Source organism: Mytilus edulis, chromosome 11, assembly GCF_963676685.1.
Source record: "Mytilus edulis chromosome 11, xbMytEdul2.2, whole genome shotgun sequence".
Classification (NCBI taxonomy): domain Eukaryota; kingdom Metazoa; phylum Mollusca; class Bivalvia; order Mytilida; family Mytilidae; genus Mytilus; species Mytilus edulis.
In genome coordinates, this window is record NC_092354.1 from 63,931,910 (window position 1) to 63,957,446 (window position 25,537).

The window sequence follows — 25,537 nt, forward strand, 5'->3', positions numbered from 1 at the left end:
ATCCGGAACTAATTTTTTAACCAAATGTGAAATAAGTTCCGGAACAAAAATCACAGCTCTATGAGTTTTGTTCCAATATTAAAATTGGAAAAAAAGGGAAATATGTTCCTGTTATATTAGTTTTGAACGAAAGCATTTTACAGGAATCAATGAAAATGTTCTGCTCGAACCTATTTCACAGAAAATAAGTATCTTTAACATATTGAACAGCGAAAATTTTCTTGTTACACTTAACATTTATAATGCAAGCTGAATGCTGTACTATGCTTGAGGGTCTGGATGTGGGGGTCTGTTATTCTGTAAACATTTATTTTCACCCCTTTTTTCTCTAATCTTTAAAAAAAATAACCCATTTTTTCTCTAATCTTCATTTTTTTTTGCCCGATATTCTCTAATCTTCATTTTTAAGGGCATTATTCTTTAATCATTTAACCCCATCCAAACCCTCATGCTTGCATGGGGTACATTTGCAATTGAAGGCATAACTGTAAGATGAAGAAAGGAAATAAAAGCGATGATAATCTACAATGTATGTTTGATCATTTATGTGGTATTCCACCTCCTTGTTTCCTGTTAATCTGTCATTGGTGTTCTAATCATAAATGTACCTAGCTATGGTCATTGCACAGTTTTAAAAAAGTGTGTCTTTTGTTACTTTATGTCATTGATATAATTGATCAGTTGCAATGTCCTTTTCAAATTAGTACAAATGTTCATCTTTAACTATATTAATACTTTTTTTCGTAATGACTTTTATTGATATTTCTTATTTTTCTCTTTCCTAGTTCATAAGTGTCGTTTTTAGTGTTATTAACTGAGAATGTTATTACTTCTGATTTACTCAACAGGATCCAAATTGAACGTTTACACTTAATTATTGTTTAGTACATTATCAGTATAATACATTTTTTTATAATGACTTAAAACTCACGGATGACAAGTGCTTAGTATATAAGATAACTTGTTTAACCAGTGGAACATATTTCATAGACAAGGAACTTATTTCACCAGGTGAGGAACAAATCTCACAAATCCAGAACTTATTTCACCGGGTTACAAACATGGAACTTATTTCACTAGGTAAGGAACAAATTTCACCAACCCAGAACTTATTTCACAAGGTATAGTGTGGAATTTATTTCATAGAGATGGAACAAATTATATAGAAATTGTCTGTGAAAAAAGTTCTCCCAGAACATATTTCCTGTGAAATTAGTTCCGCTGAAACTTTTTTCACAGAAATAAACTTTGGATCACATATCCACCCATTGCGTACCATACAAAAACAATTCGCACCAAAGCGCGAACATTTTATTTTATTTTTTCGACGCTATCAATCATTTTTTTTTCTCTCCAAAATTTAACACTATACGGTATCGATAGAATCTGGATTCAGAAAACATTTTTTTTTGTTATCACCTTAACCGCAATATTTGTTCATGTAACTGATGAATTTATAAATGCTACACATTTATTTTCGATATTCACTTGTAAATGGAAACAAACATAAAATACTGAAATGTTGTTCATCTATCCAGGACAATAACACGGTCTTCAATTTAAAGATGGTGGGTCAAATATGACAAAATACATCTAAATGACCCCAATGTCACAAAAAGGGAAAATTATGCCAATGAAGAAAACACATTGCAATAGAAGTATACCGTATTCACAAATGATATAAAAAAGTCTACATTTTTTTTTTGTGTTAATATGTTTAAGCTTGACTGAGAACAAGTTTTACCCAACAGTCTAACATCGAAGGAATATTTATCAAATTCGGTTAAAAACCAGTGACTTGTTCAAAATGATGACCTTCTTGTCAACCTGGAGATAAGTCACATCAGATCACTCTAGAACACGTTGTAAAGCCTCATTGAGGTTTGTATAATTTGTCATCGCTAATTGTGTACAATGATAAGTAAACGTAAAATGGGTTGGAACCTTTTGTTGATGATTTGTATTGTTTATCTTGCTAAAACAGGTACGTTTAATTGCACTTAGTAAACTCAAAAGATACATGTATGTATGATTATATAACAAGAGATGTATGATATAAGTCAACGGGACAACAACCAAACGTAAATATGTATGTTTCCCCGTCATATTTTAAGCTTCGTAAATTAGTGTTAATCAAATCGTTATCATAATGCTTGACTGGCCTGCTTAAAAATCGAAGCTCTTTCAAATTATTTGAACTATAAAAAAAAAGATGTGGTATGATTGCCAATGAGACAACTCTCCACAAGAGACCAAAATGACATAGAATTAACAACTATAGGTCATCGAACGGCCTTCAACAATGAGCAAAGCCCATATCGTATAGTCAGCTATAAAAGGCCCTGAAATGGCAATGTAAAACAATTCAAACGAGAAAACTACCGGCCTTATTTATATATATAAAAAAATGAACGAAAAACAAATATGTAACACAAAAACAAACGTCAACCACTGAATTACAGTACAACTTAAGAACGAACTATAAAAATCATTTGAAAAAGGCTTAACTCATCAGATGGGACAAACATACAAGTGGACGTGGCCGGGTACTTGTACTTCCAAACAACAAAAAGACACTTGGCACAGATCTGAGAGTACTCCCAGTTCAAAGCCACTAACAACTAATAAAAAAAAAATCATGCATCTTAGACTAAATTATCAATCCGTACCAATCCAACATCCAATGGATTTAGTGTAAAGACGTCATAAACAGTCAGAGAAAAACATGACCTTGTGCAATGCCAAGATAATCATTTTATTGTTGTTACATGATCTTGCGGTCATAAAACATAAACAAATTCGAGCACAAGTTGTTCTCAGATTCAAAATCCAACCTATCAAAATTCTGGATTTCAAACTGAAGTTTCGAATACAAATATTGTTCTCCGAGGACAGTATCTTCTTTTTCTTTCTTGGTCTTTTGACATTGGATTTTAATATCAAATCGTTTCTTAATGTTTTTTGTTGAATTATTTTACAACTGTCATGAATCTGCTGTCTCAGAGATTCATTTTTGTTTAGAAATATATATTCATGACTTGCGATTGCTGTACATTTTTCTGCAGTATAGGAGACTGGGAATAATCACCAAAATTTTGTATACAACATATGGTTTGTTTTTATTTAAGTAAGTGGTGCCAATGGATGTCAAGATGGGTGGGAATCTTTCAAAGACAAATGCTTTCTGTTCTCCGAAGACCAGAAATCTTGGAGTGATGCAAAGGTATTACAATCTTTTTAACATATTAAAAACAAGAAGTTGTGACATGATTGCAAATGAGACAATTCACCACCACAGACAAAATGACGTAGAACTACATAGTTCACCGCACGGCCTTCAACAATGAACAAAACCCATTCCGTATTGTCGGCTTTAAAAGGTTAAACTAACAGCCTAGTTTATGTTAAAAAAACATATAGGGATGAGCAGTTCGAAAATGTAACTATTTCCATAAGGTTGATAAATTAAGATTAAATATGCATGTAGATGTATGACAAGGTTGCTGATTAAATCAAAAGTATCTTATATAGATAAGAAGGTGTGGTATGAGTGCCAATAAGAAAATTCGGAAGTCTTTTAGGGCCACGCTAGTCTACTTTTTACAATCTGATACAAGAAATTATCCATTTGAAATAACAAATTATAAATTTGATATAACAAATTATAAGTTTGATATAACAAATTATAAATTTGATATAATAAATTATTAATTTGATATAACAAATTATTAATTTATGTTTTATTTGATATAACAGACTATTAATTTGACATAACAAATTATCAATTTGATAAAACAAATTATTAATTTGATATAACAAATTATTTATTTGATATAACAAATTATCAATTTGATATAACAAATTATCAATTTGATTTGTCTACAAATAGTGAGATTTTATCATAATTATGATTAAGTAAAAGTTGCATAACCCGAACTGGCGCATGTCGTGTAGATAGAGGAATGCGAATGTAAGATGGAGGCGTAAATTTTTCGCTCCTCAGATAAGTCAATTATTTGCTATATATGATGTATAATTATGGATAATTCGTAGATGCTTCAATTTATGCTTAGTTGTGGGACCTTCCGCCCGGATAATTTATCTGATTTGATAATAGAAAATGACATTTTCAGATTTATTTTTTTAAACTTGTGTGATATTGTCTTCCATTCATAACATGCGTAAAATCTAGAGACCATACCTGTAACCCGGGGGTATTGAATATTAAACTGAACTGTAATCAAGTGTCGCAAAGCAATTTGAGGCTCTATACGAGTGGATAAAAATGGAAGAAGAAAATGTCAATACCTCCCAAATGTTAAATACCAGCAGAGATGTTCTATACGGGCAACCCGAACAAAGCGTAACTTTAGATAATGTCTATCAATTAATGCTAGGTATACATGAAAGACTTACAACTATCGAAAAGGGAATGTCACAAGTAAATCAAATGAACAGAACTTTGACAAATTTAGTAACAAAATTCACTGAAATAAACTCAAAAGTTGCAGAAGCTGAAGGGCAAATTAAAAATTTAAAAAGTAGATGTGATAGCAACGATGGAAGAATGTCCCAGATAAAACATGATCACACTGAACTAAATAAAGAAGTTAAAAATATGAAAAAAATCCAAACTGATGCTAATAATAACTTACAGGGAATTAGCGACTTCATGGACGATTTCAAGGTAAATCACGAAAACAACGTAAAAGATGTAAAATCGGCTAAATCATCCATTAGTAAAGTAGCAAATGACCTTGCAGATAACACTTTGGAGCTGAGAAATGAAATTAAAGCAGTCGTCAAAAACGCAAAACAAGAAAATGAAATTCTACAAAGCACCGTTATTGACCTTCAATGCAGATCAATGAAGAATAACTTGGTTTTTACTGGTTTGACGGAAACCGAAGGAGAAAACACTGAAGAAGTTATTAGAACATTTATACAACAGTTCCTACATATAACACACAGAATAGAATTCGGCAATGTTCACAGATTTGGATATGGTGCCAAACCAGGCAGACGCGGACGCCCTAGACCGATTGTGGCCAGATTCTTATATTACAAAGATTTGGCACAATCGCTCTCAAATACATACAGGCTCAAAGGAAAACCGTTTGGGGTTAATCAACAGTTCCCTGAAATAATTGAACAAGCACGCAAAAGCCTATACCCAGTCATGAAACAGAAACGCATAGAAGGACACACAGTTAAGCTAGTTAGAGACATTTTGTACGTGGATGGTGAAATGTATAACGACCAAATTTCGGACATAGAACCTACTGACAGTCTCGCATCTCAAATGCGCACACCGGACCACCATCAAAACCGGAAACGACGTCGACGCATATCTTCGACTCCTAACCCAGACAGCTAGGATTCCAATGGAGATTTTAATATGTTGAAGAAACAAGGATGTGCAAATAACAGAAAAACAAGTTATGACAAAAATATCTGTAAAAATGTCAACAGTTCATTAGACTTAAAAATATTGTCGCTCAATTGTTGTGGGATAATGACCAGAATGCAATATCCCGAATTTATATATAGAACTCATTAAATGTTATGACTTTATCTGCTTGACAGAAACAAAAACTGATGATTTTGATAATGTTGATATACCAGGTTATACTTTTAAATTGAAAAATAGAAAAACTAAATCAAAAGTCAAATAAGGTGGTATTGCATTTGGATATAAAAATGAATTAGAAAATTATGTGCAAACAATAGAAACAGAGTAATTTAGTATTTTGGGTTAAAATTTCAGCCAATTATTTAAAAACAGAACAAGATGTTATGATTGGTACAGTGTACATACCACCCGGAAATTCTACCTATAAGGTACATGTACCAGATTCAATAAATATACTTGAACAAGAATTTCTAAAATTTTCAGCAAACCACGAGTCTATTTTGCTTACTGGTGATTTTAACAGCAGAACTGCTGCCAATTTAGACTTCTATGAAATAACAAATACCAATCATGACACATCAGATAATTTTAATATTGATTTTTCAAACAATTTACACAAGTTTCATATGTCACGTTTTAGAAATAGTTGTGACAAGACAAAAAACCACTATGGCAATCTACTTTCAGAAATGTGTAGAAATAACAATCTGTTTATTTTAAACGGTAGGGTTGAAGGTGATAAAGAAGGCTTATTTACATGTCGCCAGTCAAGTGTGGTTGACTATTTTATTTGTACATATAATTTGTTATCATGTGTTGTAAATATGTCTGTACTTGATTTTTCTGCTCTTTTTTCCGATGTTCATTCGCCTCTGAACTGTAAGCTAGTCTTCAACTCGATTGATAACATCGTCGAATGCGATGACATTTAAATAAACGATTTTACATGCCATGAAAGAAAGGGCTTCAAAAAATGGGATTGTGAAAAAGAAGCCGAATTTTTGAGAAATATCGATAGAAATAAAATCGATCAATTAAATAATGATTTAACTATGTTGAATACCAGTATACTGGCTCAAGAAAATATTAATAAAATAGTTGAATCTGTAAATGGTTTAATGCTGGATTCAGCCGAAAAGGTGTTTGGATCTTTTACATATAAACATATAAACGACATGAAAAGAAATGTCGAAAAAAAGTTATTAAACCTTGGTTTGACAAAATATGTTGGGAAAAAAGGCGGTGCTTTCGAATATCAAAAAGAAGATATAAATACAATAAAACATATTTAAAAAGAGAGGAGATGAAGAATACAGAACGTGAATATAAGAGGCAAATGAACATTTCTATTAACAAGCATAAAAAAGCCATGAGAAAAAAGATGAATGTTTTAAAAAATAGTAATTCTAAAGAATTTTGGAGGATATTGAACTCGTATAAAGAGAAAAAAAGGAATAATATTCCTGTTGATATACTTTTTGAATTTTTCAAAAATTTAAATTCGTCAGATCCTGACGCTGGTGAAGAAACTATTATAGATGAAAATAACGAACTTAATTCGTTATTAAACAGTTCTATTACGGAAAATGAAATTTTTAAATGCATCAAAAATCTCAAAAATGGCAAAGCTTGTGGCGATGACTTCATCATAAATGAATATATTAAGAGCACCTCTCAGATTTTCATGCCAATCTATGTTAAACTGTTCAATATTGTATTTGATACTGGAAAAGTGCCTGAACTTTGGCTTGTTGGTAATGTTATACCTTTTTATAAAAACAAAGGTGACCAGTCAGATCCCCAAAACTACAGACCTATAACTATATTAAGCTGTATGGGTAAACTTTTTACGTCAATTTTGAATTTAAGATTGAGTAACTTTTTGGAAGAATATTTGTTGTTAAATGAAAACCAGTTTGGTTTCAGAAAGAGTTATTCCACTATAGACAGTATATTTACTCTGCATATTTTATTTGAATTACTGAGACAAAAAAAGAAAAAACTTTTTTGTGCTTTTATTGATTTTGCTAAAGCTTTCGATACAGTTTGGAGATCTGGTCTTTGGTCAAAACTCATTTTACATACAGTGAATGGGAAGATGTATAACACTATATTTAATATGTATAAAAATGTGAAATCACGAATTTTCAGTGATGGAGAATATTCAGACTACTTTCCATGTAATGTAGGTGTAAGACAGGGAGAAAATTTATCTCCCATACTTTTTTCTATTTATCTAAATGATTTAGAAAGCTTTTTTCAGAACAAAAATATAAGCGGTTTGAAATCTTTATCAGATCAGATAGAGAATGAGCTAAATATGTATTTAAAACTGTTTGTTGTATTGTACGCAGACGACACTGTACTTATGTCAGAAACACAAGCAGATCTACAAAAACAATTAGACGCTTTAAAGGAATATTGTGATACATGGAAATTAAAAGTCAATATCCCAAAAAGCAAAATAGTAATTTTTTCTAAAGGTAGACCACTACAAAATGTTAGTTTTAAATATGCTGATATTGTGTTAGAAATTGTTGAAGAATTTACATATCTTGGTGTATTATTTTCTAGAACAGGAAGTTTCACAAAAGCAAAAAAGGCACAAGCTGATAAAGCAACAAGGGCTATGTACGATATTCTGAAAAAGGGGAGATTACATAATTTAAATATTAAAAGCCAGCTAGAACTATTTGATAAAGTAGTTAAGCCTATATTATACGGGTGTGAAGTCTGGGGAATGGGTAACACCTCTGTTATAGAACGTGTTCATCTAAAATTTTGTAAATTACTGCTTAATCTTAAAAAGTCCACGCCTGATTTTATGATATATGGGGAACTTGGCCGATTCCCATTGGATATTTTTATTAAATTACGTACTATAAGTTATTGGGAAAAGCTTGTAACTGGGGAAAATAAGAAACTTCCTGTTATTCTATACAATCTTGTTACTGGTAGTTATAATGGAAATATAGCTTGGTTCAAGAATGTAAAATCTGTGCTTGATAATTGTGGACTATCAAATATATGGAACACTAAATATTTTATAAGTAAAAACTGGTTGTATGATACTGTTAAATTAAGACTAACTGACCAGTTCAGACAGACATGGTATGCTACTGTACAGAATTCTCCAAAAGCTCTAAATTATAAGTTATTCAAAAATAGTTTAAATTTCGAATTTTACTTTGATATTTTAGATGACAAAAACATTGCTTCTTTTTGTAGATTTAGAACTTTGAACACAAAAATTCCTATCGAAATTGGTAGATGGCAAAACATTCAGAGAGAAAATCGTATTTGTACTTTGTGCAATAACGGTGATATTGGCGACGAGTTCCATTACATTTTAGAATGCTCAGCAATAGACGATAGTAGACAATTGCTACTAAAGAAACCTTTTATAAACAGACCAAATATTCTAAAATTTCAAGGTCTCATGAATAGTAGCAACCCGTCTGAACTAAACAATTTGTGCAAGTTTATAAGAATTATTATTAAATGCCTAGAATCTCCTGGGTAATCACTTTATGTCTCTATTTTTACATTTGTATTTAAAATTTATACTATGTTAATTTATTTGTATATGTCTCTGTACCATTGTACTTTGGTTTACGAGAATAAAGAAAGATATGTATTCATATTAATATTATAATGGATTTTCAAAACTCAATTTACAGGTTGAATGTTTCTATACATCAACCCTCCTCCTCTTTCTCTTTTATTTGAGACTATTTTCGAGACTTGTTTCTCAATTTCGCATATGGGACCTGGTGCCTCAGAACAAACAAATATAAGAGAGAAAAAGGGTGTCTATTTGATCAAATTATATGGCATATTTTTAAATCAAAGCGAATGAAGAGTTCTATTGAGATGTTGGTGTTTTTAGGAACATAGGAACATGCAAGGATAAAAAAAAAAATATCCCTTATCTTCTTAAAAAAACCTGGCATGTTGCTTTATTAATTTCAATAGGAACATGTTTAATCCCGCTGCAAATGTATGCACCTGGCCTAAGACAGGAATCTGATGTACAGTAGTTATCGTTTGTTTATGTAATTTATACGTGTTTCTCATTTCTCATTTTTTTTTTATAGAGACCGTTGGTTTTCCCCTTTGAATGGTTTTACACTAGTAGTTTTGGGGGCCCTTTAAAGCTTGTTGTTCGGTGTGAGCCAAGGCTCCGTGTTAAAGGCTGTACCTTGACCTATAATGGTTTACTTTTATAAATTGTTACTTGGATGGGGATTTGCCTCATTGGCACTCATACCACATCTTCCTATATGTATGAAGGGATTTATTAAACATTCTTCAATTCATCACTGCATGAGTCTTAAATAAATTTGTTTCAACATATATTTTTGAATTGGATTTTTTTTTTTATTAAAAATAGAGAAACATGCGTGAGATTTTGAATTGATTGTGGACTTACAAATTAAGTTAAAAAAGACCACACGAGTATAATCTGAGCACCTTAATAACGTTGTATATACAGAAGAAGGAATTCAGATCATGAGCAATGCAAAAAACATTTAGGTCTATATCTCTAAACATTTTAATCCTTTCATTAGTATATATTTTGTCAAATCGAGAAGGGAGATAACCCTAATCCATGCATAAGTAATTTGACATATCACATTTCCTTTTTTTGTTATATCAAATTAATATGTGTATATCAAATAATTATAATCTGTTGTATCAAATTGATAATCTGTTATATCAAAATCGAAAATCTGTTATATCAAATTAATAATTTGTTATATCAAATTAATAATTTGTTATATCAAATTAATAGTTTGTTATATCAAAATAATAATTTGTTATATCAAATTGTAAAAAGTAGACTAGCATGGCCCTAAATGGCTTCCGTAATAAGAAAACTCTCCATGAAAGCTACATTGTATAAAAAGTTAACACTTATACATGTAGGTCAAAGTATGGCCTTCAACATGGATCCATGGCTAACACAGAACAGGAAGCTATAAAGGGTCCCCAAAATGACTAGTGTTAAACAATTCAAACAGGAAAACCATCGTTATAATCTATAAAAAATAACACGACGAGAAAACCATATCAAACCACACAAACAAACGACAACTGCTGAAAAACAGGCGCATAACTGACACTATTTGTTCACAGATTCCATGCAAACCACAGTCATCAACGGCTAACCCTAACTCAAATGATTAAAACATTTCACCATTAAAAATAAAATAAGAACAAACATAATGAACTCCAAGGCTAGTAAGCCAAACAACCGGACATATAGAAAACAACTGGCATATTCCTGACTTGGAACATGCATTGTCCGAAGAAAATGGTGGGTTGAATGTGGTTTATAGCTAGGTAGATCCCCGGTTGCAACTCTATGACAGTTGTTAATAACTCCGTTATAATGACAATATTCGACAAACGAACCAAACAGACATAGTTGAGTAATGTAATAATACCGGTAGTTGGGAGCTGTGTGTATAGAGAGAGCAGAGTGGTTGGTACAGCAATGCATTTGTATAAACTAGGCAGGGTTTTGTTTTTGAACTTCTTAATAAAATATTTCTATAGGAGGTAGACATGTTTAGGGGTCAACTGAAGCCAGCCTCCGGGTGCTAGATTTTCTCGCTGTGTTGAAGACTCATTGGTGACCTTCGGCTGTTTTCTGCTCTTGGGTCGGTATATTGTATCTTTGACACATTCCCCATTCCCATTCTCAATTTCATAACATTATCATTCCAAATTTTAAAAATAAATTAGAAAATAGAAAACTAAAAATACCAAGAACGACGCAAGCAAATCCAGTTTGAGGCTGCTTCTTCCGCTGTTATACACAGTTCAACTACGCTATCTATGCTGCAACCATTATTATTGACAGAGGTGCCTGATGGGTTATTTTCGTTCTTCGTAATCGGCGCATTTTCGCTATAGTGATCCGTTTTTCTACAGATTTTTTTTTTATATTTTCGTGATCCGTGATCATGGAAATTTATTTTCTGTGAATCGCGATTGACAAAAAAATCAACTCGTGAATCGTGATGAGACCCCCCGTCAGGCCCCTCATTTTTATCATGTTGCTTTTTATTTGCAGAGCCATTGTAAATCCCTAGGAGCACAATTAGCAGAACTGAAAGACTTTGACACAAATGAATTTGCCAAACATTTTCTCAATCTCAAGTACCTTTTTCATAATGGTAAGAATAATGTCTAATCGGATAACCTCATTCTCCTGGTATAAACCACCCATCAATGTAGACATAGAACCAATACTTGCACCAAATAACCAAGTATAATCAATACTTGTACCAAATATCCAAGTATAACCAATACTTGTACCAAATATCCAAGTATACATATACACTCTGAATATACACGCCATAAAAGGCTATAATAAATACCAAAGACTTTGTAAAGTGGATAGTCGCACGACAACGCCGATGCTCTATATTTAATAAGAAATAAACACAATTCATACATATACATCTACACATATAATATATAATTCAAACATCAGTATCAAACAAAAATTCTCCAAATAAAAAGCTTAATAAACTTTAACCAGAATTAAAATTTACCAAGAAAATTCGACTGCTCAGATTGACGATGTCGTGCTGAATGAATACATAGGCAATAAAATACCGCGAAAATAATTTTGAAGCGGGAAAACATTACGCCCTCTATGCTACATATGATGAAACACCCAGGAGAAATTAATTTCATTCTAATGCACTGCCCGTTTAAACGAATGAAATTATAATTCTCCTGGTATAAACCACCCATCAATGTAGACATAGAACCAATACTTGCACCAAATAACCAAGTATAATCAATACTTGTACCAAATATCCAAGTATAACCAATACTTGTACCAAATATCCAAGTATACATATACACTCTGAATATACACGCCATAAAAGGCTATAATAAATACCAAAGACTTTGTAAAGTGGATAGTCGCACGACAACGCCGATGCTGAACCCAAAGAACGGGAAGCTATTTATTACTATGTATGGAAAATTATATAGTCTAAAATGTAGATAAAACAAAAAAGATATTCATTTCCCAAATTCTGAGAAACAATCCTACGTTCTGATAAATCGTCTTTCACTAGCCATCCTTTGAAGTGTCCGACTTCCAACGTCCATGACGTTTAAAAAAGTCTATCTGAAAAACCAAACCTTGCAGAGGTAATAGCACCACAAGATACTATACAATCCCTATGCTTTTACATTGGGAACAAATGGAGAAATTGCATCAAAGAATGTTCCCTCATCCTTGTATAGCTTAAAGGCTTATTTGTTGAACGAAAAACAAAACATTTCTTTCACTTGTGACAAATTCCTGAATGAATACAAATTTTAATCAGATTAAATGCCACTGCATGCATATATAATTCCAAATTAGAACTGGACGCAAAGTTGTGACGTTCTTCACAATAATAAACCAGTTTTTATCTCTGTAAATATCCGTTTTTTCGATAAAAATTGAAATGTGTGTTGACTTGCAATTAATTTAATAATAACGCAAATTCAACAATTCTGATACACGCATAAAGCCTAGATATACCAATATACACGCACAAATGGTACGTTGTGTAAAACGATTATATGCACAAAATAACTTATTATACGCATCCTGTAATAACTCATCGGCTCTTCCTTCCATATTTGCGAGCCTAATTTCTTTTTAACATCCTCAAACACATATTTCTCTAATTGAGAATCTGTTGAAGAATCTTCACCAATAATCGAGTGCGCCCCTTCATACTATAGTATGCATCACATACAGGACTAGACAAAGTAATATCGTTTCTGAACACCTGGAAAAAACATACATGTATTTAATAACATAATTTTAAATTGATATGTGGTTCCTTCCACGTTTTGACATAGTTCATCAATACAATACATAATATACCAATAAAATGAAAAAATACAATATAGTACATCATGATCATGTAGTACATGCAATAAAAATGACCCCAATACATGAAAACTATCACCAAGTTAATACTAGTTAATTTCAACATGAAAACTATCACCAAGTTAATACTAGTTAATGTAATGTCACCCTAAACTCCATTCTAATAGCCAACACCCTAAATGGTAAATCAATATACCAAAGTCCGATTTGTTCCCTCTACCAGGTAAAAAAAAATAGCTTTGTTAGTAGGTAGGTAATGTAAACCCAACACCTGATCAATAAATATATCTCCTTTGGGACATAAAAACGGCTAGTAAAACGCCGATCTCCACAAAGGTAAAATAATAGTACTATATGCCTTGTACATGTATACATTAGGACTTTCAATAATAGGCAAACTGGGGGAACATACCACCCATTTATACCTTCTGATCAATTAATCTATCTCCTTTGGTATATAAAAACGGCTAGTAATACGCCGATCTCCACAAAGGTAAAATAATAGTAAAATATGCCTTACACTGCTGCATGTATACATAAGGACTTCCAATAATAGGCAAACTGGGGGAACATACCACCCATTTAAACCTTGCCAATAGATAGTGAACGCATCAATACACATTGAATGTACATTCCAATACCTGGAGTAAAATACAGGTAATCGATGGTTATGATCACTAACAAACCAATTAATTTCATGAGGACCCAAACAGGGATTCCAAATATTCAAAAATATGTACTGCATAACGGCATTCATCAGTATTTATGATAAGACTTATATAGTCTGCAATTTCATTCTTTGCCCTAGGTATCCATTCAACCTCTACGAACAAGTGTGCTTCAAACAAGTCACAAAAATGGCATATGCAAAATCTTGCAAATAAGGCTTCATACTGCCCTTATATTAATAATGGAAACAAAGTTTTGGTTATCCATAAACCATTAATCGTTTATCTCTCATAAAATCTATCAAAGAAGCCATATACATTTAACAGCCGTAAGTTCTTTCCAAGTAGAACTATGGTGTACATTGTATTCATGACACATACCATGAGCAATATTCTTAGGATTTTCTACTGAACATCCACTATATCCAGTTCCACTGGTATCACTATAAACATAGTGTGACACGAAAAATTGGATACAAATTGTTAAAATTAACACATTTAAGATTTACCAGCCAGAGTATAAGCTGCTCTTAACTTTGAACTGAAAGTCCAATATTAGATTCGAAGAATAGGCTGATTTAACATCAATACTAATGATTCAATCATAATATAAGCCACATTCCTATGACATATACGACATGGATATAATCTGACCAACGGAAGCTACAGTTCTCCCATAAAATAACCTAAATATCCTGAAGATACTATAACTTGTTTTATGGTATCAAACAGTTATGACAGTCTCTCAACTGGTATGCTTAAGATAGCTTTGTTTGTATCAATGAAATAACCAAATATATCAATGTATAACTGGGAGACCAAATGGACACAACCACTTTGGTCAATAAGGTCTTGTTTAACTCATGTGGCAATATCTGTACACACGCTAATATCAGAATCTGTGCCAAATCCATAATCTATATACATAAAAATTTCTTTTCATTTACCTCAATTTAATAGTGGTCAAGTAACTTTAGTACATATATAATAAGCAGAACTTTATCCAAAAAGGGGGAACGAGAATAAAATATATGAACTTTCATCCAAGGATTTGTAGTCTCAACTATTATACCTTGTCATATGTCCAGTAAAGATAATCAGAATGCAGATCGTATATGCCTATATGGTGATTAGCTGAATGTAAAACTTAAAACAATAAAATTCTGTTAATTAGATTGCATATATATCTACCAAGATATCTTCAAATTATACAAAGGTGTTTTCATAGATGTAAATTGACATGACCTATATCTAAAATTAAAACTTTCATTGCCATTGTTTAGAACAGAGGTAGCAAGTGAATTAGCAAACCAATAGTAACTGTTTATCATCAGTGCATGAATAATAATGTCCTCTAAACAAAAATCTTAAATAGCTTCTAAAACAAAATTAGCACTGTATGTTGTTTTGTAAACAAAACGGACAGCCGTGTAGTATAAAATGTATTTTATAAGCGTGTAAAATGGTATCGGTAATGAAATCATGACAACCAATGTTATACCAAAAATCAATATGTCGCTATAATCTATCTCTGACGATAATTTTAGACTGACCTTGTTCATATTCAAAATAGTCGTGTGTGAGAAAGTGTGCACTCGATTGACTACCAATAGAAATATTTAAATACTCATCTTATATAAATAATTCCGTATCTGGCCTATCGACTGCTTTCCGGTTGAATAGGCATCTATTCCTCAAATATTGGTTATCCATAACCATAGCAGGCTCCTTCCTGAAACTTAGACTGACTTCCGCTCGTGCTGGACATGTTGCAATAAAACGGGAAAAGGCATATACAACCGGGATGAGGTTCTCGAAAGGGCTTCTGTTGAAATTTTAATTGTTGTTTACTAGTGCTGAAAATTTCCTGTTGTGAAACACCATGCAGGAGTAATGTAATCAAGTAATGGAGAATTTGGGTCCATTGTCAAATTCAAGATAGGCAGTGTACCAAGAAAATTCGACTGCTCAGATTGACGATGTCGTGCTGAATGAATACATAGGCAATAAAATACCGCGAAAATAATTTTGAAGCGGGAAAACATTACGCCCTCTATGCTACATATGATGAAACACCCAGGAGAAATTAATTTCATTCTAATGCACTGCCCGTTTAAACGAATGAAATTATAATTATTAAGTTGTCGTCCTTAAGTACTTCAGCTCAGCCAAAAGTTGTTATTTTTGTTTCATTAGGCTCATTATGCAGGGACTATGTAAAATGAAATGGGTAAATATGAAAAAATCTCTGTCGCCTTCGGAATTTGAATGTAATTCTTCATGTACAATGGGCAAGAAAGACGTTCGATCTACAATAATGATGACAAAAGGGGAGATAACAATCGCTAGATGACATAAACTAAAGAAAATTAAACGTGTAGATAGAAATAAGAGATAAAACATATCAAATATTAAATATAGCAGATATCGAATATATTATTTTTTTCTAGAACAAACAAGACACAATTTCTTCATCGGTTTGTCGGACCAAGATCAAACAAATGTTTGGAAATGGGCCGGAAGTGGCGAAACAGCTGATTTTACCGACTGGACTTCCGGCGAACCTTCAGGAGGATCAGAACATTGTACTGTTTTATGGGGATACATTGGTTATTGGTGGAATGATGAAGAATGTCAAAAACAATTCCAGTATATTTGTGAAGCTGATAATACATTACCTGTTGTTGGAAAATAATGGAAAAATTCTGTCCGCTTTGTTTATTTTTTGTTTATAATCGGTTTAGCCGTTCAAACTATTGTAAAGAGTTAAGAAAAATAATTATTCAAACGTCAATTGGATTTCAATAATAAAGTACATATATGGAGAATAATGGGCTGTTCAATAAAAAGAAAAGAGAAAAAATACTTACAGCCGATTTCATTGAGTGTGTAGGCAAAGGTAATATCTTTGGTAAGCTTGCTTGTTAGCTGAATCGTGCAGTCATTATTAGGTCAAGTATACAACCCTCCTTTTGAAGTAGCCTAGTCCAACAGACAGATAGATTGGTTATCTGTCGGACTATTCTACTCTAAAAGAAGGGCAGTTTATCTAACCTAACAATAACTTCACGGTTCAGCTAGCAAGCAAGCTAACCAAAAAAATAACCTTTGCCTACACACTCAATGCGATCAGCTGTAAAAACTTTCTTGAAGTACCGAAGGACCCCTACAAGACCCTCTTTAATCATAATTCCTTAGGCAAAACCTTGGGTAGCTGAAAATACACGATGATGACTTAAACGGTGAAATGTATTTAACAAAAAGCGCGCTACATGTACTAATCATCAAAATTGCGAATTGAATTGAAAACCATTCCTCTTCTGTTATTATCATTAAAAGAGACTCGATAAAAACAAACTCTAATTTCAACTATTTGAATAAACTGAATATTTAAATTAATTTCTTCTAGTAGTCTGCCAATAGACCGTTATTTATTTTCCCGCGGTTCATGGGTTACCACCATTCAGCACGACAGGGCCGACTTGAATCAAATAATCAACATAAAGCATCGAAAATGAATACTACTGTTTTTCTCTTATGGTGTGAATTATATAACAAAATCATTGAATATGTTTCATTGATTTAACAACATGTTGCGGAACAAATGTTTTTTTAGCGAAAAGTGTACTTTTAAATGTCGATGTTGATTTGAAAGTAATTTTGTTATTTGCCATATTTTGTACTATTCTTGATTTACAAAGTTAACGATCTTTAAAAATTATTTAACTGCTTGTGTTCATCGAATAAATATACATTTAAAGGCTTTGAAGTAACTATCACTGCTTTTGGATTGTACTATCTTTAACCTGTATATAACTATATATTAGGTACAAGTATTTCATTTTCTAATGAATAAAACATGTCATTTTTTAAAGTTACAAGGAACCAATGTCTATTTATGCTCGTCTGGTCAGAGTTCAGACCGATGCCAAGTGTAGAGAGTACAACGCTCTATGCACAGGAGAAACTCTTGCAACAACTGTTGAACGTTTAATTTCTGTTTCCTTCCAATATGTCCTCATTTTCGCACGTGGCAATTTAGGTTGAATTGATCAGGATTCGTTACTTTGCTCCCTCTGCCTCTACTACATTAACCTCTAGCACCACGCCCACGTTTTCTAGTAGATTTTGGTGGCATTACTATTGTTTCCGAGAAATCTACGTATTAATCAGAATCGAAGGAATGGAACTGTATTGATATGGAACACGATATTGACGTTATTGTTGGGAACGTACTAGTAAGATCGCGGTATGAACGTAGTATAATCGTGGTAAGAACGTGCTTTAATCGCAACAAAAGCGTGGTAAGATCGTGCTGCAATCAGATAACTCGTGGTATGGTCGTAGTAAGAACGTGAAGAGCGTAGAACGATTGATACTGTGCTTTTTGTCCGCAATTCGCTTTTTGTCCGCTTTTGCTTTTTGTCCGATAATTTTGCGTTTTGTCCGAAACTTTTGCTTTTTGTCCGTTGCTTTTTGTCCGTTTTGCCTTTTGTCCGATTATTTTGCTTTTTGTCCGAAACTTTTGCTTTTTGTCCGTTGCTTTTTGTCCGTTTTGCCTTTTGTCCGATTATTTTGCTTTTTGTCCGAAACTTTTGCTTTTTGTCCGTTGCTTTTTGTCCGTTTTGCTTTTTGTCCGATAATTTTGCTTTATGTCCGATATAAAATGTGTATATTTTTGGCAGGTTTCATTTTGAACTTCAAAATACCATGTCCTTTTAGGAGTTAAATACAGACCATACTCACATTATAAATGATTTGTACATGAAATTTCATGTCTTTTACAATATATCGCATTACCTCTAAAATGGCTCGAAGCACTAATATCCTAGACCCATAGGTGTTGGTCAACAGAGGGCATGCAAGGGGAATACTCTTGTATATCCCTAAGTCTAAAAAACAACTATTGAAAGCTGGCTAAACTAAGACATACTCCAGGTAGGCCATTATACCAGACGAAGAGGTAGTCAAACCCTTATAAATGGCTTATAGCACTTATGTCCTGGATCTACACGAGTTTATCAGCAACGAATTAAAAGGGGCATGAGTTTCGCCGGTATATCACGAAGTAAAAATAAACCTCATTATTGCCAGCTCTTCAAACTAAGAGATTCTCCACGTTGGCCATTATACCAGAGGTATAGGTAGGCAGTGCCTCTTAAATGGTCCATGGGCCATGGCACTTATGTCCTCGACCCGTACGAGTTGGTCAGAAGAGGGTAAGGGGAATACTCTAGTATATCACACAGTCCACCAAAAATAGTGACGGCTGCCCAAACTAAGAATTTTTAGGTGCGCCCTTATACTAGATGTTGGAGTAGTCATTCTCTTAAAAATGGCTCATAGCACTTATGCTATAGACCCGAACGAGTTTGTCAACAATGAGTTAAAAGGGGGATGAATTAGCCCGGTATATAACGAAGTTGAAATAAACTGTTGCTCGCTGGCTAAACTAAGAAATTATCCACGCGGGCCATAATATGAGAGGTAGAGGAAGGGATTGCCTCTATAAAATGACCATGAGCACGTATGACCTAGACCCGTACGAGTTAGTCAGCAAAGTGTAAGGTTGGTACCCTAGTATATAATAAAGTCGAACTAAACTATTGCTGGATGGCTAAGAGATTCTCCGCGTGGGCCATGATACCAGAGGTAGAGGTTGTCATTGCTTCTAAAATGGCCTAAATCACTTATTCCCTAGAGAAGTACGCGGTATCATCAAAGGGTTTAAAAGGGAGTTGGAACCTCTGTTTACAAAGAAGTCGAAATAAATTATTGCCGGCTTGCTTAAGTACGAGATTCTCCAAGTTGGCCATTAATCCTAGGTTAAATGTGTGCATTGCCTTTTAAATGGCTGATAAAACTAACGCCCTAGACCTGTACGAGTTTGTCAGCAAAAGGTTAAAGGGGGGATGCGATGCCTCTTTTTACAACGAAAATATAAATTAAGCCGACTGGCCTAACTAAGAGATTCTATACGCGGGGTATTATATCAGAGGATGAGGTAGGCATTACCTCTAACATAGCCATAACACGTATGTCCCAGACCCGTGTAAGTTAATCAGCAAAGGGTAAGGGGGGTACCTAAGTATATCACAAAGTCGAAATAAACTATTGCTGGCTGGCTAAACGAAGAGATTCTCCACATGGGCCATGATACCAGAGGTAGAAGTGGCCATAGCCTCAAAAATGGCCACTTATGCCGTAGACCCGTACCAGTGCTTCAGCAAAGTGTTAAAAGGGGGAGGTGGTATCTATGTTTACAACGAAGTCGAAATGAATTATTGCCGGCTGGCCAAACAAAGAAATTCTCCACATAGGCCATTATAACAAAGGTAGTGGTGGACATTGCATCTAAAATGGCCCATACTTCTTATTCCATTGATCTGTACGAGTTTGTCAGCAAAGGGTAAGGAGGGTACCCTGGTATATAACAAAGTCGAAATAAACTATTGCCGGATGGCCAAAAATAAAAGATGATCCACGTTTATCATGATACCAGAGGTAGAGGTGGGCCTTGCCTTTAAAATGGTTTATAGCACTTATGCCAGCAAAAGGAAAGGAGGGTATTCTAGTATATCGTAAAGTCGTTATGAAATATTGCCGGCTGTTCAAACTACGAGATTCACCATATGGGCAATGCTACCAGAGGTATAGGTGGTCATTGCCTTTAAAATAGCCTATAGCACTTATATGGCAAATATCCGTACGAGTTTGTCAGTAAAGAGCTAAAATGAGGAGGTGGTACCTCTGTTCACATTAAAGTCAAAATAACTGTAGCCGGTAGGCCAAACTCCGGGATTCTCTACGTGGATCATTATACCAGAGGTAGAGGTTTATTTCGACTTCGTTGTAAACAAAGGTAACACCTTTTATTTTTAACCCCTTGCAGGCAAAATCGTACAGGTCTTTGGAATTAGTGTTATATGCCATTTTAAAGGCAATTACCATATCTATCTCTGGTAAAATGGCCTATGTGGAGAACCTCTTAGTTTGGCCAGCCGGCAATACTTTATTTCGACTTTGTTGTAAACAGAGGTACCATCTCCCCCTTTTGATTCATTATTGTCAAACTCGTGTGCATAAGTGCTATAAGAAATTTGTATGGCAATGCCCTCCTCTATCTCTGGTAAAATAGCCTACGTGGAGAATCTTTTAGTTTGGCCAGCCGGCAATTATTAAAGTGTATTTCGACTTCGTTGCAAACAGAGGTACCACCTTACCCTTTTAATTCATTGTTGTCAAACTCGTACGGGTCTTGGGCCTAAGTGATCTGTGCCTTTTTTTAAGGCAATGCCTACTTCTACCTCTGGCATCATACCCCACGTGGAGAATCTCTTGGCCAGCCGGCAATTGTTTATTTCGACTTTTTTATATACCAAGGTACTTCCCTAACCCTTTGCTGACTTACTCGCTGGCTTATCCCTTATTGTAAGTAAGTAAGTTCAATAAATATAAGACTATATGCCAGGTCTTTCTGACAACCAATTACAAACAAATTGGGGTTTATCTAATGAGGCTTTTCCCAGGATGCAATTGCTCGTAGACTGTATACAGTTGACCAAATAATCCACAAATTCCGCAAAAGGATCTTTTAATTATAGGCCATGTCCATTTAGACATTAAGCAACAAAAGCCCAGCATGACCGATGCATTTGTCTTTAACATCTCCGATATTGATTCCGCGTGGCCTTCCAATTGACATGAGTGTCCATTGGTGTTCATTGTTAAACCTTTGGAGCTATATCAGTTTGTGTGGAAATTAAGAGCACGATGACCTTCCCTTGGTGATAACAACATGACCAACAACCATATCGTGTGTTACCAAAAGCCGTCAGCGAGTCACACCGACAATTTGCTACCTTCGTGGACAAAAGCCTGGCTTTTCGCTGGATCCTAATTAACATCTAGTGTTGTCACTACCATTTGCTGTAGAGATTTAGTTGCCCAACATAACAGAAACATTCTTTGTAAATACTCTATGTTGATATTTTGACATTTGGATTGGTTCATATACCAATTGTAGCCGAAAAATGATAATGAAACATTTCTGTTTAATATCGATCTATTGTTGGAATTGTAAATTTTCATATTCAATTTTTGTTTGTTTAAAGATGACCATTTTAAATAAAGATTTTAATTTTTTAAAAAGCAAGTGTTAGACTTGTGCTTTTATTGCCACTCAGTTCATATAACCTGTCATTTTAGTCGAGCCTGTAACGTTTGTTGCAGAAAGCTCGACATATGAATAGTGATCCGGCGGCGGCGGCGGCGGCGGCGGCGGCGGCGGCGTAAGTTAACTTCTGAAAAGCTTAATATTTTAGAAGGTGGAAGAATTGGATGCTTCATACTCTGTATATAGATGCCTCATGCTACGAAGTTTCTGTCAGTCACATGTCCAATGTCCTTGACCTCATTTTCATGGTTCAGTGATCACTTGAAAAAAAGTTCAGAATTTTTGTAATGTTGAATTCTCTCTTATTATAAGTAATAGGATAACTATATTTGGTATGTGCGTACCTTGCAAGGTACTCATGCCCGTCAGACAGTTTTCACTTGACCTCGACTTCATTTCGTGGATCAGTGAACAAAGGCTAGAATAAGTTTTGGTGGTCAAGTCCACATCTCAGATACTATAAGCAACAGGGCTAGTATATTCGGTGTATGGAAGGACTGTAAGGTGTACATGTCCAACTGGCAGGTGTCATCTGACCTTGACCTCATTTTCACGGTTCAGTGGTTATAGTTAAATTTTTCTGTCTTGGTCTGTTTTTCTCATACTTTATGCAATGAGTCTACAATATTTGTTGTATGGAATGATTGTAAGGTGTACATGTCTAGCGGGAAGATATCATCTGACCTTGACCTCATTTTCATGGTTCAGTGGTCAAAGTTCAGTTTTTGAGTTTTGGTCTTTTTATCTAATATTATATGCCAAAGGTCACTATATTTGGTGCATGAAAATATCTTATGATCTATATATAAGTCTCCCAGGTTTTATTTGTTTTTCTTAAACTATAAGTAATAGGTCAAGTATATTTGTTGTATCGAAGAATTGTTAGCTGTTCATGTCTGCCTGGTATGGTTCGTCTGACCTTTACCTCATTTTCATAATTCATTTGGTCTTTGTTTAGCTATCTTGGTTAATGTTAAGTTTATGTGGCAGTTGTAATAAATCTTTATACTTAGGGCTATCAACATAATATTAATGATTAGTAAAGTAGGCGAGACATTTCAGTGTGTGCACTCTTGTTTAAATGTGCTTATTTATCCGAGTCCTGGACTGCATTCCAGTGGCTTTCATTCGTTTACTTTTGTGTAAATTTTATACAGATCAGTATTTTTTCAAATGTTTTACCAATATTTTAGCTGCATGTAACATCTTGAACACTCAGAACAGCAAAACAAAATTTAGATTTCAGAAATAAATAGCCTTTAGTCATCGACGAATAGCCGATGATTTCAAGAGTTGTTTCCGTTAAAGGATGATTCCTTTTTTTTGTGCAATACTTGCTCTTTCGGAAGCTCGAGGGTAATTTCAGCAAAAATTTTATCATTTTTGTTTTCATTACAAATTTTATTTATTACACTATTAGCATGATTAGTTATAACTTTAAAAATTGGCTCAAAAATCAACCCAAAAAATCGAATGATTTTGGCCTCCGACTTATTTTTCAAATGTTTATATCACTGTAAAAGCTCCAAATTGTCTCCCTTTAGTGCAATAATGACATTTTGTTTTGGCATTAGAATTAAAATGTCTTTTTCGGTGACCTATAGATATTTTTCAAATATGCTTTACGTAAACTAAACAGAAAACTGTTGTAAAATTAAATCGATTTCTGTAATTAAGTTCTTTTTTTATTTCGATATACAGTGTATATAAAGTGCGAATCCAGCTATTTCATTTTCACTGTCATATGCTGGTATGTCTATTGTAGAATAAAGGATCATGGGAAAACTGTATTTGTTTACGTTTTGAAAATACCAAATTAATTGATTTGAAGGAAAGTTTTTACATATTTTCATTGTTATATGTCTTTATTATGTACACACATAGCATTAAAGTTCAAATAAGTGTTATAAAAGCAACATAATATAGCATATCGATTTTTGAAAGCGATCCATTTTAACTATAGATGCGATGAATTATCACTGTTAGTGCAGTCATTTCTGATGTGGAATTTTCGAAGATGCGAGGAATTTTTATTGTAGAATTATGTGATAAATGCACTTGAAACAATTGAAAAAACTTAGTTGATGACTTTAGAATTTATGATAAATGTATTTTCAAATTGAAATACAAACTCCTCATTCATTCTTTATCAAATATATAGCTTTTCAAACTTGTAACAAAAACGCTTCTCAAAATGTCATATTGTATTCTTCAAATTACGTTTTTCCTTGATTTAAAAAAAAAATTAAAAGATATTTCTGTATTTTTTTTAAGTCAAAGATTGATATTGCGGAGTTTAAGTGCAGTCTGTGTAAAATAGAGACGAGTACATTTGAAGACGTTATCTTCCACGCAATAAATACACTTGCGAACAGAGAAATATGCATCTTGAAACGCAATGGTGACAGAAAAGCTTATAAAAAATTAACTTTCCCCAGTTGTACCCTCAACTGCTTCAATTTCCATATTCTGAAAAAGACAGTTTTGGTAGAACAAATGTTCTTGACTCGATTGTTGCTTGTGTGATTTTAACTGTATAAGGTGAAACGGTATGTGACATAAATTATCCAGTCATTAAAACATGAAATGTAAGGTGCGGGCGAACTTTTTTGTTTGCATTGGTACGTGAAGTAGAGCACCCTTGATACAAAAAAAATTATCCGTAATGAACAGCTCGATACCAGAGGAGGATTTAGGGGGACAGGGGGTTGCCCCCTTTTTGGGAAAACATTTGGTTACTTTTATATGGAATCACTGGAGCGGGCCCCCTCTTAGGTAGTCATTGGACCCCTACTTATGAAAATTTCTAGATCCGCGAGAGGATACTACCACAGAGGTCAAACAATGCACATTTGGGTAATTGTACACAACATGCATGCTACAATTCATGTTTGATGATCTTAGACCCTTTGGCTCTCTATGTGGGCTATTTCGGTAACTTGGTAAAAATCCCCAAACTGGTTACAAGGTTAGATTCAGCATGTCAAAGAACCCCAAATATCCATAAGGTCTTTTGTCTATAAAAATGCATGCATGGGATACATTTGTTATTGAAGGCATGACTGTAACAATAGGATGAAGAAAAAAAAAATCTTATTCTGGGGTCTCATTTGGGGGGGGGAGGGGTCTGATCCCTGTTCCCGCTTACATCTTTGTCAGATTCCCGTATCCCGCTTATACTATGCAGTTCTCATTTTTTTTAATTTTCCGTGTCCCGCTATACTTTATTTCTCGTTTTCACGACACAATCATTTGACTATCACGTGTCACGCTTACAAAAAAATCGGCAATTCCGCGTCACGCATTTACCCCAACGCGACCCAATATTCTACTCTTTTCTGACTCATATTAAGCCCATTATAAAT

General features: G+C 33.8%; 1 protein-coding gene across 1 annotated transcript; it reads left to right on the forward strand.

Moving 5' to 3' along the window:
• Window positions 1–1,868: 1,868 nt before the first annotated feature.
• LOC139496047 (perlucin-like) lies at window positions 1,869–16,892 on the forward strand. Its single transcript, XM_071284476.1, has 4 exons — window positions 1,869–1,984; window positions 3,129–3,223; window positions 11,496–11,598; window positions 16,447–16,892. Exons 1-4 carry the CDS (start codon window positions 1,915–1,917, stop codon window positions 16,689–16,691), a joined length of 513 nt encoding a protein of 170 aa, XP_071140577.1. The 5' UTR covers window positions 1,869–1,914; the 3' UTR covers window positions 16,692–16,892.
• Window positions 16,893–25,537: the final 8,645 nt, after the last annotated feature.

What these genes read in the sequence shown, in the direction of transcription:
- LOC139496047 (XM_071284476.1), top strand. Translation starts at nt 1,915, where the DNA reads ATGATAAGTAAACGTAAAATGGGTTGGAACCTTTTGTTGATGATTTGT. An exon ending in TGTTTATCTTGCTAAAACAG is followed by an intron (nt 1,985 to 3,128) that starts GTACGTTTAATT and finishes TTTTTATTTAAG; the next exon opens with TAAGTGGTGCCAATGGATGT. An exon ending in CAAGTACCTTTTTCATAATG is followed by an intron (nt 11,599 to 16,446) that starts GTAAGAATAATG and finishes ATTTTTTTCTAG; the next exon opens with AACAAACAAGACACAATTTC.